The sequence below is a fragment of the Ascaphus truei genome, chromosome 3, assembly GCF_040206685.1.
Source record: "Ascaphus truei isolate aAscTru1 chromosome 3, aAscTru1.hap1, whole genome shotgun sequence".
In the NCBI taxonomy this organism is placed as follows: domain Eukaryota; kingdom Metazoa; phylum Chordata; class Amphibia; order Anura; family Ascaphidae; genus Ascaphus; species Ascaphus truei.
The window spans coordinates 421,957,282-421,973,706 of NC_134485.1; the positions used below are offsets into that span (position 1 = coordinate 421,957,282).

Consider the following 16,425-nt stretch of genomic DNA (forward strand, 5'->3'; position numbering starts at 1 on the left):
TCAGGAACTAAAACTCTGCGTTGTCCACCTCTTTTGATCTACATGCCACGCTTTCTCTCTGCCGTGCTCGCCCTTCTAACCCTAGACCCTGGCAAAATTCCCACATGTGCATGCTGTGTTCCTCCACTCGTTCCTCTGAACGCCTCTGGAGGAAATCTCATACTCTCACAGACTTCCTTCACTACAAATTTATGCTATCCTGTTTCAACTCTGCCCTCTTGCAAGCTAAACAAGCCTACTTTTCTTCACTAATCAACATGCACAAGTCTAACCCACACCGACTGTTCTCTATCTTTGATACTCTACTCAAACCACCCTCAGCTGCCTCTCCTTCCTCCATCTCCGCTCAGAATTTTGCTGACTATTTTAAGGAAAAGGTATAATCCATACGTCAGAACATCCCCTCTGTTTCTTCCTAACCATCCTACACCTCTTCCTAACTCTCTTCCTGCATTCCTTGACTCTTTTTCCACTATCTCAGAGGAGGATGTGTCACTGTTGATCGCCTCTTCTCCCTCTACCTCTTGCCCTCTTGCCCCCATTCCCTCCCATCTCCTAAAACTCTTGCTCCTTCTATAATCCCTATGCTCACACACATTTTTAACTCCTCCCTCTGCTCTGGAACCTTTCCATTCTCCTTCAAACATGCAACAGTCATACCATTACTCAAAAACAGCAATCTTGACCCTACCTGTCTTTCTAACTATCGACCTGTCTCCCTCCTGCTTTTTGCCTCTAAACTCCTTGAACGTCTTGTATTCTCTCGCTTGCTCCATTTTCTCAATTGAGCAGTTAGGTGCATATGATGACATTGTGTACTGTATAGCTACTCCATATTGGACTACAGTATGCAGTTAGTACTGTCAAAAAATTATATACTGGAACTACTGTATACTGTGACTACTGTTAAATACTTTGTAACCAGATGGCTAGTGCTGCTCTCAGGGAAAAAAAATCTGTGCTATACTTACCTGTATCATACTGTACTTACAATACTACAGTACAGTACTATACCATACTACCTCCCTGATGCTTGCCCATTACGCGCGATCACAAAGGGCAACACAGTCGCAATATGGTCAATATATTTTTTGCATCGTTCCAAAAACTCATTATGCCTTTGACAAAGTCCCTACCTGCGGACGAAACGTGTCAGAGTTTCTATGTAGCGGAATATTTTGTGCCAATGCACCTAATAAACAACCTTTTAATCATTGCATGAGGACTTCTATTTTTATGCCCCTGCGATTGCAGTGAACCGCCTGTTACTACTATTCTCAAAGCGACAGGCTAATGCTAATAAAGAAAACCTTCTGCTAACCCCAAAGGCTAAGGGTTTTAATACATGTAAGCCTTATTATGTCATGAAGAAATTCGGTGATGTACACTCAAGGCAAAAGAAATGTCAGCCAACCCATCGAACCCGCAGGCCAATTCCTCGACTACGCTTCGACGACTCTGCCGCCGCACTCCCGGAAACCTACATCCCATCTTCTCCACTACTTGTCCACGACGCTGCCGCCGCTCTCCCGGAAATCTACAGCCCATCTTCACCATACTGTTGTGCTTTACATGTTTTGACTTCCTGTACTTTAATAAAGGAGATGTTGCGTGTTTTAACTTGTATTAATAAAGAAATGTTTTTACTTACTGTACAATTCCAGTCCCTGAGGGCCGCAAACAGTCCCAATTTTCAAGGTTATCCTTAAAACCGGGGCTGTTTGCGACCCTCGAGGGCTGGAGTTGTGCAGGCCTAACTGACTGTTCTGTACACCATGCTACTGTAAATGTTTTGACTTTCTGTACATAAATGTTTTCACTAGCAATAAACCATACACCTGTTAATATTTTGAAGTGCTGTACACTTAAAATGTTTTTAAATTGTATTTGTAAATAAATGTTTTTGTACACTACTTACTCCACCAATAAAAGAAAATGTTGATTTGTTTTAAATTGTTCCATTGTCTCCTTTTATACTGTAACAAAATACAGTGTTTCTAGAACATACTGTACAGTACTGTCCAGGCATACTGTCCAGTATACTGTAGGCATGCTCAGCACTGTACAGTACATCACAAGAGTATTAAAACAATACATGCTGTACGGGTATAGAATACACATATGTACTGGAATACATGTAGAATAAATGCATACGTTTATTTTTCGGGTTTATTATACAGTACTGTATATATAAAAAAGTATTGTATACGGTCTGAAAACAACAGCATATTGTTTCAAGTTTTCTATGAAGCTCTCAGTTACAGTAATCTATCCTAATCAATAACAACGGCAACTAAACTGTTGACTCCGGTATGTGTTTTTTTAAATCAGAATCAGCAATGTGCAGGCATTGTAACACAAAGCGATATTATCCATTGAAATTCCTCCATTTGTCGTTTTCCACATGAGATGACAAAGTTTTCTTTTCTGAGGAAAAAAAAAAAGTAAAAGTTTTACTGTAATGATCAGTCAATCCCCTAAAGAAGTTCCCACAGTCAGTCCCACCAATAATTTTCTCGGGGGGCATCTCCTGTTCACATGCGTATGCGCCTACTGTTGATGTGATGACACACATATGCGTTTCAAGAAGGTTCCAATGCGCATGCGCCTAGGGTTCCACCAATTGTTCAGTATCTACTGTAGAAGCTGCTCCGCCTATGATATTGCTTCCAGGAGAATCGCTTGACTGTGCATTGATATTGATATTTCAAAAACAGAATAAAATACGGCAACATTACTCACCATAGACTTTGCCAATCAGCTGGCGCCAAGCAACTGCCAGTCCCATATGCAACCAATTAAATCCTGTTACGCCGGAGTAGCCCGCAGACCAGACCGTCCCTAGAACTGAGGTGGCAGGTATGAATACACACACCGACAGAGCGAGGGACGTGTCCGGGTTGTGGAATTAGATGGTGCCAGGCCAGATGGGGTGTATTGCGAGAATTTTTGCCGATACCGTTTTCCCAGAAGAATGGTAGTTGCCGTTGCCGAGATCAGGGGTAGGAGACGTATGGAGGGATCGAGATGAGTGCTGTGGTCGAAGGGAGCCAGAAGGTACGTAAACAGGAACAATCTGAAGTCGAGAGCCAAAGGGGGTAGTCTGCCAAGCCGCGTCAAAACCGAGAGAAACAAAGAACAAGCACTGTGAAACACCCATACAAAAACTATGACGAGCGAGGAAGCACAGAACAGAGAGGGTATAAAAAGCTGGAACAGCCAACCAGGAGAAGGGGCGTGCCTGGAGGAGCCCAGGGAGCTTCAGTGCATTGGATGCTTTTCTTAGAGCTCAGGTGACACTCAGCAAGAGCCAGATTGTAACCATACGGTGTTTGGGGGCGAAGCCTGAGTGGGGATAAGTTCAAGGGCTTTTGTGTGTGCACTGTAAGTCCAACGTGTGCATGAGAGGAAGCAACGTGGGGTGCGCAAGTGCGCGTGGGATGGCGATTCCACGCCGACGGCTGCGGCGCAGAGTGTGGAGGAAGAACCTCGTGGAGCGTCCCACCATTCCGAGGGGTAAGTGATGAAGCTGAAGGGGGCTTGCGTGGTTGTAGTGGAAGGGTCTGAGCAGTGTAAGGAGAGAGCCGTGAGCTACGCCTGAGGCGCTGTGTGCTCACATTCCTAACAGTACCCCCCTCTTCAGGATCGGCCTCAGGACGATCCAAGAACGGCTTGTCCGGAAATTTCCTCATAAAAGTCTTCAGGAGGCTGGGCGCATGGATGTCTTTTAGCGGAACCCAAGACCTCTCCTCGGGTCCGTAACCCCTCCAGTGGACCAAAAACTGTAGCTTCCCCCTGGAAATGCGGGAGTCCAGTAAGGATTGTACCTCATATTCCTCGTTATTGAGTACCGTGACTGGATCTGGCTTGCTGGTCTGTTTAGGAAAGAAACGATTGGCAATGTAGGGTTTTAATAGCGAGGCATGAAAAACATCTGGGATCCTCATGGAGGGTGGTAGTTTAAGGCGAAACGCCACTGGGTTAATCTGCTCCACGACGGGAAAGGGTCCCAAAAACCTAGGAGCCAGTTTAGGGGAAGGGACTCTCAAGCGGATGTTTCTTGACGAGAGCCATACTAAATCCCCTGGCTTGTAGTTGGGTGCCGGCCGACGGTGGCGATTGGCCTGAAGTCTAGCAGTATCAGCAGCCTTGTGGAGAGACTTTTGTACCTTGGACCAAATGTCTTGGAGAGTGGAAATCCGTTCGTCTACCGCCGGTATCCCAGAAGCCAGAATGGAAATGGGTAGGCAGGGAGGGTGAAACCCATAATTGACAAAAAATGGAGATTCTCGGTGGATTAACTTCGGGCCGAATTGACCACGTACTCTGCCCACGGGAGGAGTTGGGACCAATCGTCCTGGGAATCGGAGATGAAACATCTGAGGTATTTCTCCAGCGACTGGTTAGTTCTCTTTGTCTGTCCATTGGACTGGGGGTGGTATGCAGAGGAGAAGGAAGAGACAATTCCCAGTCTTTTAGTGATGGTCCTCCAGAACTTGGAGACGAACTGGGATCTCTGTCAGAGACAATGGAAGACGGAATGCCATGGATCCTAAAGATATGCCCGGAGAAAATGTCTGCTAGGGCGGGAGAGGAGGGCAGTCTCTTGAGGGGGATGAAGTGGGCCATCTTCGAAAACCTGTCTACGACAACTAAAATGGTGTTGAAGCCCCTAGACCTAGGGAGGTCGACTATGAAATCCATGGAGATATGGGACCATGGACGAGCAGGCACTGGCAATGGGAGGAGAAGTCCCTGAGGTCTCTGTGGAAGTGTCTTGTTCTGGGCGCATACAGGAAAAGCGCGAGTGTATTCCGCAATGTCTTTAGACATACTGGGCCACAAAAAGTTCAGACGAATTAAGTCTAACGTCCTTCTGAAGCCCGGGTGACCTGTGGGTTTAGAAGAGCGTCCACAATCTAGGACCTCTGGAATGAATCTGGGCAAGACAAAGAGCCTGTTAGAGGGGATCGCCGTGTTTGAAGGGATCTGTTGCTGGTCCCTTTTGATCTTGTCTAGCGATTTGAAGGTGGAAGTAGCCAAAATTCTTTCGTGTGGTAGGATAGGTTCCAAAGTTGCCTCAGGCCTGTCTTCCGAGGAGTATGGTCTGGACAACTCATCTGCCTTCACGTTCTTTGTTCCCGGGATATAGGATAGGTGATAGTTGAAGAGAGAAAAAAAGAGTGCCCAGCGAGCTTGTCGAGGACCGAGGCGACGTGCTCCTTTGATATAAAGTAAATTTTTGTGGTCCGTTAAAATATAAAATGCTCCCTTGACCCTTCCAACAGATGTCTCCACTTTTGTAATGCCATTTTAATGGCCAATAACTCTCTGTTGCCGACATCGTAATTCCTCTCAGCGGCGGAAAATTTCTTGGAGAAATACGCACAAGGGTGAAGTTTATCCTGGGGCGAGTCCCTCTGTGTTACTACAGCCCCTGCACGGCAGTCCGATGCGTCAACTTATATGATAAAGGGAAGATCCTTGTTGGGGTGGTGCAGGATCGGTGCCGTGACGAATGCCTCTTTAAGGGCCTGGAAGGCGGAGATAGCTTCGGCGGACCAGGCAGAAGGGTCAGCCCCTTTCCTAGTCAAAGCCGTGATGGGGGCCACTAGAGTGAAGAAATTGCGAATGAACTTCCGATAGTAGTTTGCAAATCCTAAAAAGCGCTGGATAGCCTTGAGAGTCTCTGGTCTGGGCCATTCCGTAACTGCCTGGAGGTTACCTGGATCCATCAAAAAGCCTTCGTCCGAAATAATGTAGCCCAGAAATTGGGTAGAGCGTTGATGGAAGGTACACTTCTCTAGTTTGGCGTACAGGTGAAGTTTAAGGAGACGTGAGAGGACGTACGAGGTGTGACGAATGTGATCCTGGAGATTTTTGGAGAAGGTCAAAATGTCATCTAAATAGACAATAACAAAGATGTTGAGCACCTCCCGAAATACGTCATTAATAAAGTCCTGAAAGACAGCCGGGGCGTTACATAAACCAAAAGGCATGACGAGGTACTCGTAATGCTCACAGTGGGTGTTGAAGGCCGTCTTCCACTCGTCGCCCTGCCTGATGCGGACCAAGTTGTAAGCCCCACGGAGATCCAATTTGGAAAATATCTTAGCCCCACGCAGTTTATCGAAGAGTTCCGTGATCAAGGGGAGAGGATAGCGGTTCTTGATGGTGATACCGTTCAAGCCCCGGTAATCAATACATGGCCTCAGAGTACCATCCTTTTTCTTCACGAAGAAGAACCCTGCTCCCGCCGGGGAACTGGAGGATGTAGTCCTCCATGGCTTGAGACTCAGGTATCGACAATGGGTAAGTCTTGGACTTGGGCAAGGTGTTTCCTGGGACCAAATCGATGGGGCAATCGTAGGACCAATGAGGAGGCAATTGTTCTGAGCGGACCTTGTTAAAGACCTCGCGGAAAGGGTGATACACCGGGGGAAGAATGGAGTCCTGAGTCATTGTATTAGCCAAGAGTTTGGGAGACTTCCCTGACCTCGGTTTCCAGGTGATGGGGGTAGGTGATACCCAGTCAATTGGAGGGTTGTTCTTCTGCAACCAAGGTAGGCCGAGGGTTACTGGCGTACCTGGGGCCTGGATGGCATCAAGGACCAGGGTCTCGCTGTGGGAGTAGGTAGATAGGAGGAGAGGTACGGTGTGTAGCCAGATTAAGGCTGGAGACAGCAAACGACAGTCAATCCCAACCAAGGCAATAGGTTGGGCCTTCTTCACCAAAGGTATCCGGTTCTGTTTGGCAAAATCAAGGTCTACAAAGTTTCCTCCAGCACCAGAGTCGATAAAGGCAGCAGTAGATGTGCGAAACTCAGCGCCTGCGAGAGAGATAGGAATCGTAAGTTTCTTAGGCAGTGCCTCCTTGGGGAGGGGACGAGAAGAGATAACACCCAGTGAGAGCCCCTCCATACTCACTGAGTGTTCCCATTTCCCGGATGCAAAGGGCATGCACGGACCAGATGTTCAGGGGATCCACAGTAGAAACAGAGTCCGCCGGCGTAGCGGTGTTGTCGTAGTGGATTCCGGATCTGTTGCACCCCTAATTGCATTGGCTCGGGAGGCTCCAGTGCCAGCTGCTGCGAAGGAGGCGGTCTAGAAACCAGAGGAGAGTTGGGAAATGGTGCTTGGAAGGTTAGTGGCCGGGCATGCTGACGCTACGAGCGTCGTACCTGGATGCGTTGATCAATGCTTACGGCCAAGTCGGTGAGCGCCTCCAATTGGTCTGGCTGGGTTGCTGAGCAAGCTCATCCTTGATGGACTCCGAGAGACCTTGCCAGAAGACGGAGATGAGCGGCTCTTGTCCCCAGTTCGTCTCGGCGGCAAGCGTGCGACATTCCACTGCATACTGTGTTACCGATCTTCGCCCCTGAGTTATCTGGAGGAGGGAAACAGATGCCATCTCCCGGCGTGCAGGGGAATCAAAGACTTGTCGGAACTTACCCTTGAAGGCTAGGTAGTCTTGTGTCAGGTCTGGGCCCAACTCCCAGACTGGCGAGGCCCATGCCAGCGCGCTGCCCGTCAGTAGGTTGTACACGTAGGCTACCTTCTTCCGGCTCGGTGTCATAGTGAAGGGGTGCCATTTCAAATTGAACCTCGCACTGGTTAAGGAAACCTCTGCACTCCTGCGGGTTGCCAGCGTACGGATTGGGAGACGGTATCTTCACGTCCTGACTGCTAGGTCTGACTGGTTCTGCAGCCTGTGGAGGAGAAAGAGGAACAGGTGCTTCCGGTACCAGAGCTGAAAGTTTAGCCATTTGGTGTGTTAGGGCCACAATCTGATCGGCCATGGCCTGGTTTTGCTGTATCAGCGTAGAGATTGCTTGCCTCAGTTCGGCCTGGTCTGCGTCTTGTGGGCTCGTCATAATGTTACGCTGGAGTAGCCCGCAGACCAGACCTATCCCTAGAACTGAGGTGGCAGGTATGAATACACACACCGACAGAGCGAGGGACGTGTCCGGGTTGTGGTATTAGATGGTGCCAGGCCAGATGGGGTGTATTGCGAGAATACTTGCCGATATTGTTTTCCCAGAAGAATGGTCATTGCCATTGCCGAGATCAGGGGTAGGAGACTGTGGCAGGACGGCCTGTAGCCGAGGTCAGGGAACAGTCCACACGTGCAGTTTCAGGATAAATGAAAACGTTCAGTGGCTTTATTTCTCCCCAGCAACATACATGCAGGTACACTGTTCCTTTAACAAAATAAATTCTGCTCCATGATGGGAGAAAAACTGACTAACACAGCAGACCTATCTAGCAGGCTGGCTGGCTAAACCATAACCAAACCTGCATAGTCTTTTAAGCAGTCATGAAACCAAATGAAACAAATCTTACTTGGCTGCAGTAAGTAGTGTGTTGTATCCTTCTGGCTAGCAGCAGATAGATGTATCCATGTGCTCTTGTCTGAGAGAGACAGCTACTGCTAGTAACAAGATCCTTTTCTACCTTTCTGGCTCTCAGGTGTCAGGTTACTTCCTGACTTCCCCCTGAGTTAACCCTTATGAGTGCTGGATGAAGCACTCAGACATATGTCTCCCAGGCGTAACTGATAGGAGTTGACTTCACTCTGTCACAGAGACGTATGGAGGGATCGAGATGAGTGCCATGGTCGAAGGAAGCCAGAAGGTACGTAAACAGGAACAATTCGAAGTCGAGAGCCAAAGGGGTTAGTCTGCCAAGCCGCGTCAAAACCGAGAGAAACAAAGAACAAGCACTGTGAAACACCCATACAAAAACTATGACGAGCAAGGAAGCACAGAACAGAGAGGGTATATAAAGCTGGAACAGCCAACCAGGAGAGGGGGCGTGCCTGGAGGAGCCCAGGGAGCTTCAGTGCATTGGATGCTGTTCTTAGAGCTCAGGTGACACTCAGCAAGAAAGCAGTGGATGTAGATAGAGCACAGCTGTGCTCTATCTACATCCACTGCTTTCCTGTATCTACTCACGGATGGACTGCACGCTATAGATCCTGAGAGTGCCCCCTGGAGCAGGTAAAGTGCCAATGTGCCTTATTTAAATCCTGCTGCTCATGGACATTGTTCCTTACTGTTTGGGTGATTATTGTGTACATCCCTGTGGTTGTCTCAACTGACTCCACCAGTCACTTCCCCTACAGTAATTATGCAGTTTATTGCGTTTAATTGAGGGACACTCCATCATCACCGGACCACCATATCAAATGGTCTCAATATGTTATATGTCTTATGAAGATACCTGCCCAAATTTGAGCACCACACACACCACGTTTCCCTGGACGCTCAGCAAGAGCCAGATTGTAACCATGCGGTGTTTGGGGCGGAGCCTGAGTGAGGATAAGTTCAAGGGCTTTTGTGTGTGCACTGTAACTCCAATGTGTGCATGAGAGGAAGCAACGTGGGCTGCGCAAGTGCGCACGGGACGGCGATTCCATGCCGACGGCTGCGGCGCAGAGTGTGGAGGAAGAACCTCGTGGAGCGTCCCACCATTCCGAGGGGTAAGTGATGAAGCTGAAGGGGGCTTGCGTGGTTGTAGTGGAAGGGTCTGAGCAGTGTAAGGAGAGAGCCGTGAGCTCCGCCTGAGGCGCTGTGTGTTCACATTCCTAACAAATCCAAACCATTATCAATAAACACATCAACCGCGCATCAACCGCGGGTGTGAATGCAACATGAATGTGGTATGAATGCGGTCAGAATCCGGCATGAACGTGGTGAAGTGCGTTGAAGTGCGTGGCATTCGGAAAAAATCCCCGAAAAAATTCGGAGATGGAGAATAAAAGGGACCGCGGCTGTAAGCTGACGACACACAAATATACTTTTCAATACCCAACCTTACATCTGCTGTACAAACCAAAGTTTCTGAATGTCTCTCTGCTATATCATCCTGGATGGCCCTCCACCGCCTTAAACTCAACATGGCTAAAACAGAGCTCCTCATACTTCCTCCCAAACCTGGCCCTACTACCTCCTTCTACATTACTGTTGGAACTATGATCATTCACCCAGTAGCCCAAGCACGCTGCCTAGGGGTCACACTCGACTCCTCTCTCACATTCGCCTCTCACATTCAAAACATTTCTAAAACCTGTCACTTTTTCCTCCGCAATATAACAAAGGTACGCCCTTTCCTCTGTTGCACGACTGCTAAAACTCTGACTGAGGCCCTCATTCTCTCCCGTCTTGATTACTGTAACCTCCTGCTGTCCGGCCTTCCTGCCTCTCACCTGTCTCCCCTACAATCTATCCTAAATGCTGCTGCCAGAATCACTCTACTCTTTCCTAGATCTGTCTCAGTAACTCCCCTCATGAAATCCTTCTCCTGGCTTCCGATCAAATCCCGCATCTCACACTCCATTATTTTCCTCACTTTTAAAGCTTTACACTCTTCTGCCCCTCCTTACTGTACATCTCAGCCCTAATTTCTCGTTATGCACCATCCAGACGTTTGCGTTCTTCTCAAGGATGTCTTCTTTCTACCCCCTTTGTATCTAAAGCCCTCTCCCGCTTTAAACCCTTTTCACTGACTGTCCCACACCTCTGGAATGCCCTTCCCCTAAATACCCGACTAGCACCCTCTCTATCCACCTTTAAGACCCACCTTAAGACATACTTGCTTAAAGAAGCATATGAATAGCACTGTGGATATTCTGAACACATGATACATAAAGCTTTGCCCCCTGCAGACGCACTTACCAGAACTCCCTCCTACTGTCTCTGTACGTTCTCCCTACCTACCAATTAGACTCTAAGCTCCTCGGGGCAGGGACTCCTCTTCCTTAATGTTACTTTTATGTCTAAAGCACTTATTCCCATGCTCTGTTATTTATTTGATTACCACATGTATTACTACTGTGAAGCGCTATGTACATTAATGGCGCTATATAAATAAAGACATACAATACAACATTAAAATTAAAAAATATACAGGCATTCCCCGGTTTATGTACACTCACTTTAAGTACACTCGCGAGTAAGTTCATCTCGCTCAATAGACAAACGGCAGCTCACGCATGCGCCTGTCAGCACGTCCTGAACAGCAATACCGGCTCCTTACCTGTACAGAAGCTGTGCGCAAGCGGGGAGGCTATAGAGCCTGTTACACATGCGTTATTTACATCAGTTATGCACGTATATGACGATTGCAGTACAGTACATGCATCGATAAGTGGGGGAAAGATAGTGCTTCACTTTAAGTACATTTTCGCTTTACATACATGCTCCGGTCCCATTGCGTACGTTAATGTGGGGTATGTCTGTAAACTACTATCAGGGTAAACAACTAATTCATCTTAATTAATTTTATTGGGAACAATTTTGGTTTTAAATAAAAAACGAAGTTCCCTTTTAGTTTTAATAATTATTTACACATGTCACCTGTCCCAAGGTCAGACAAGGGTAGGTCATAGTCCAGCGGAAACACCCCAAATATATCAGTCTGTGGAAAAAAAAGGCAAATGTCAAGCTACCTCGTTCTAGTTCCGAATCCATGACCGACTATGTCCAATGATGGTATGGGGGTGTAAAGATGTTATAACAACACAACCCCTCAAAGGAATAGATATATATGTATATATATATAATGTGCAAAAAGGCACTGAAAATTATAAACGCACTTCCTAGTTTAGAACTATAACATCAAGCTACCTCGTGGAAAAGAGGAAGATGTGGATAGAGAACACATGCATAGCAAACAGAGTTCTGAATATTCTTGAGGTTGTGCTCGGATATCCGGTATCGCTGCTGACAACAGCTACTGCTGCGGCGCATCTGAGTCTAACACATCGCCGGGTTTTCCCTGGCTTTTTCCTGGAATGCGACGCACTGCACCCGGAGCATGCCGCATTCATTTTGCGTTCTCAGCCACGGCTTGACGCGCGGTTGATGCGTTTATTGATAAGGCTTCAGATTTAATAGGTTGCAATTATTCGCGTGTCCGCCAGATGGCAGTTATTCATGAATTGTGATGCGCATGCGCTTCAGTAATGTGTCGACTTGCAGGTGTTTTTCGTTGAAAAAAAGATACTGTACCACCGTGTGCCTTGGCCGTGGACTTGGCCTTGAGACTGAAGGAAGAGGTTGCAAAAATGTATCAATTTAGGAATTTCATATTAAAGAAAGACAAAGACCAGTTTCAGTTTCAGTTACACTATTCTGCAGAGACCCGCCGCCCGCCATGAGCGTTCAAGTGCAGCCCGTTTTCCAAAAACCCGACAGAAGTTACGCGTATTTGATATGGGCCGCGATTAATCCAACGGAAGATAAGATGGCAACAGTTGTTCAAATTTATCAGTATTTTATGGAAAACTATGATTTTTACAAATTTTCGCCACCTCCTTATACGTGGAAGCGTGCAATAAGGAAAAGGTTATGTAGCGATCCCTGTTTTTATCGTCTTGAGCCACAATTTGTTGGAGGGTATAAACCATTAGTTTTTTTAGCACTTAGCTTGTGCTTTGGCAGCTCCCCCCATTTTGGCATACACTATAAAAGCCCCATAGTCCACTTGCATCAAATCACTTTGTAGATTTGCAATATTAAAAAAAGTCCCAGATATGTAAGACTTATAGTTCAAATGTCATCACTTCTATATAGAGCAATGCAGTATTACCTCCCCATGGGTCATCTATAGGTTTATTCGTGTGCAGGTCCCATGCAAACGTCTCGACCTTTCCGGTCTGTACTCTGTACTGAGGTTTCTCATGCATTGTGTTTCTCATTTTAATGTTTTTCTTGTATTTTTTGTATCTTTTGATATTTTTCCTTTCCTTCAATAAAAATGTGTTTCGGGATGTGTATTTGTTTCTGATTTATGGACCTCACAAGAAAGATCCAAGAGATACAGGTGTAGCAGATGTTATTGAACACACTGACGCACATCAGGGAGTGACATTTCACATTAACCACACCCCTGTCATTCATGCGTAATCCAAATATAATAGTGTCTGCTCGCCCTGGAGCATTGTGTGTCATGCTGCTACTCCCCAGCCGGAGCACTAACGTCTGCTACATCTGTATAACACCATGTATACTCCAAAAGAGTCATTCATTTTCTTTTTAAAATACACTGCATTAAAGTGCCATCAAAGAAAACCCGTTTTTAGATATATTGGCAACATGAAACATTAAACATTATGTGATTTTAGTGGGAACCAAAAGACTAATTTCCATGTTTTCTTTTCCTTTTATAGGAGCCGAAATCCCAGAGAGCAATAACAATGGAAAATTCCACGTTCCCGCATCCTTCCATGCTCAGAATGATTGGCTTTGGGGAAATGACAGCAGTAAAATATCTGTACAGTATCATAGCTTTGGTTGGCTATGTGATGATTATCCTTTCCAATGGTGCAGTGATCACTGTAGTAGCGTTACACAGAGGTTTGCAAGAGCCGATGTATATCTTCATTTGTGCGCTGTGTATAAATGGACTCTACGGCAGCACTGCTTTCTTCCCCAGTCTAATTGCCAATCTACTTTCAGAAATCCAAACAGTTTCTTACATTGGCTGCTTGACTCAAGTGTTTTGCATTCATACTAATATGGTATGTGAACTAACCATATTAGCAGTTATGGCGTTTGATCGCTATGTATGTATCTGTAACCCTCTAAGATATAACAGCATTATGTCCTTAACCACAGTTTTCAAACTGGTTGCTGCAGCCTGGTTGTATGCTATTTTAGTATTTACCATACACTTTATATTGACAATTAGGCTTCCTCTGTGTGGCTCAGTCATAGAGAAGATCTACTGTGACAACTGGTCTATAGTAAAACTCTCCTGCATTAATACAGCAGTGAACAATATCTATGGCCTCTTCCTCACTGTAATACTGCTTGTGTTGATACCAGTGCTGATATTAGTCTCTTATATACAGATTCTGAGAGTGTGCATCAAAGCCTCAGAAGACACCAGAGCCAAAGCCTTGCAGACCTGCACTCCTCATCTGATAACTCTCATCATGTTTGCTATGGGTGCACTTTGTGAGATACTCCTCCAACGGTTTAAATCTACCACATTACCATATGAACTGAGGATAGTCATATCAGTGCAGTTCGTTGTGGTGCCACCACTACTGAATCCTCTTATCTATGGGCTGAAAATGAAGGAAATAAGAGTGAAGATAGCTCAGTTCCTGCATTCAAACCCATTACAGCACAGAGTATGAATACAAAAAATGTATGGGCACTCTGATTTTTAAAAGTGTATTCAGACCAACATGGCCAGAGTAGAACTACTAAATATATTTATATCTATGGATGCAGTAGACACTGGGCTGATGGGTTGCCACTATGTCATATGCCCCCTCATGTATCATTTCTATCTAAAATGTTCCTATATTTCACACCTCCTTCTAATGGTCCTGCTTCCTGTCTGCTCTGCAGGTAGCTATTGTTCAGTTGGCAGTGACATCTATATCTCAGGTACTACCTTTCAATTTAAACCCTGCCTCCTGCCTAATACTCGGAGCATATAATGGTATTTTAACAAACTACAGTATGTTGAAATCAATAAATATCCAGAATATTACAATATAATGCAACTCAATATAATATTCACAAATAATCAAGAAATGTAAAAATATGTCTATGGAGCCTATGCTGTAAGTATCCATAAGCCACTTATCGAGCACTTATCGGCCAAAATGCCTACCATGATTCTGTAAGCGTCGATAAGTGGACGATAAAAGACTGAATCGCCAACATTTTGAGTCTTCAAAAAAAAATCAGAGTGAGCGGTGATAAGCCACTTACCGGCAGGTTCTGAAACTCGTGCAATTCTAGTAGCCATGAATAGGTTATAGAGGCCTATCGTGGCTCTAGAATGGCGAGTTTCTCCCCATATCCTCATGCCAGAAAAAGTTGGCATGAAGGTGGTATAAGGATGAACCTTCTGAGAAGCTGTGAGACGGGACTTAGAAAAAAAAATGCTTTTTTTCTGCATTGGATTGATGCAGGGAGTCTTCAGAGCTGATATCCATTAACCCCAGCATGAATCCCATACAATATCCGCAACACCCCAATTCAATAAATAAAAGCACTAGCCAACCAATTAAATAATTAAAAGTACAAGCCAACCAATCAATTAAATAATTTTAAACACTAGCCAACAAAACAATTAATGAATTTAAAACCCTAAAACGGTACAGAGTAAAACATTATCCGTCAATGGGCAATGAAAAACATAGAAAGAAAAAAAGAAGAAACCTGAAAAAATACATTTACATACATTCAATATTTTTCTTACCTTTAGATGCATTGTACCTTCAAATCCCGAAATTTCTGCAAGCTCTTGTACTGCGACGTGATCAAAGTCAATCCAACGCCATCCACCTTAAAGATCGGAACAGGTAACAAAATTCTTCTATCACCGTCTTCAATTTGGACATACCTTGGGTTTGGATTGACAGATGAAGAAAGAAGATAGAAGATTACAGAAAATAAAGAAATAATGACAAAAGATGGTAGGTGATAGAAGATAAAAAAAAGAAGAATTTTGTTACCTGTTCCGGATCTTCAAGGTGGATGGCGTTGGATTTACCTTGATGATGTTGCGGTACGAGAGATTTCAGAATTACCGGGATTCAGAGGGTCAGAAAAATATTGAATGTATGTAAATTTATTTTAAATGTTTTTTTGATTGTATTTTTGTTTTATATTTTTTTTATTGCCCATTGACTGTCAATGTATTAATCTGTGCCCGTTTAGGGTACAGATAAATATAGTGACAGTAAATGCATGTTTTGGCAAAAGAGTTTTTTCTATTGATTGTTATTTTTTATATTTCTGTCTATTGTTTGGCTTAAATTTTTGTTATTTGGATGGCTTGTTTTTATTTGAGTTTCTGATTTGTTTATCGTTTTTTTAAATAATTTCTTTTGTTGGCTACTGGTTTTAATTAATGTGTTGCCTAGTTGTTTTATTAATTGATTGATTTGTTGGCTATGTTTTAAATGTATTATTTGTTATGTTGGATAGTGCTTAAAATTAATTAATTGATTGTTTCGTTAGTGCTTTTATTTATTGAAATGGGATGTTTAGGTGCTTGTGTATGTAACAGGTTTTCTACCAATGTCTGGGAGATTTCACTGTTACACTGTGTTGTTGTGCTGCTCACATGCTAGGCTCACAGGATACTGAGTTTCCGCCGTGTTAGTGGAAAGACAGGACAGGCTTTAGGAATATTCTAAGCTCTTCACTCAGTGCAGCACCTACATTCCCTGCAGGCCCCATTACCCACTACTTCTTCTGGTGGTGTATAGTCTCCGTTTGTGGTGGCAGAGGTTCCATCTAAAGGATCCTGGTCATTTGTCATTGCAGCATCTGGGATGCTGTTGGACTCGTCTGGTTCACTTGCCAACAATACTGCGGATGGTTTGAGTTCACTTTCCCCCACTTAAGGAATAGGTAGGAAGTAGTTCTGATGCCAGACCTTTAACCTTCTGTC

The 16,425-nt window shown here is 45.0% G+C and overlaps 1 protein-coding gene across 1 annotated transcript; it reads left to right on the forward strand.

The window, feature by feature from the left end:
* The first annotated feature begins 13,198 nt into the window (after positions 1-13,198).
* On the forward strand, positions 13,199-14,146 carry LOC142490825 (olfactory receptor 52D1-like). The gene has a single exon (XM_075593247.1). It carries the CDS (start codon positions 13,199-13,201, stop codon positions 14,144-14,146), a length of 948 nt encoding a protein of 315 aa, XP_075449362.1.
* The last annotated feature ends 2,279 nt before the right edge of the window (positions 14,147-16,425 follow it).

What these genes read in the sequence shown, in the direction of transcription:
- LOC142490825 (XM_075593247.1), top strand. Translation starts at nt 13,199, where the DNA reads ATGGAAAATTCCACGTTCCCGCATCCTTCCATGCTCAGAATGATTGGC.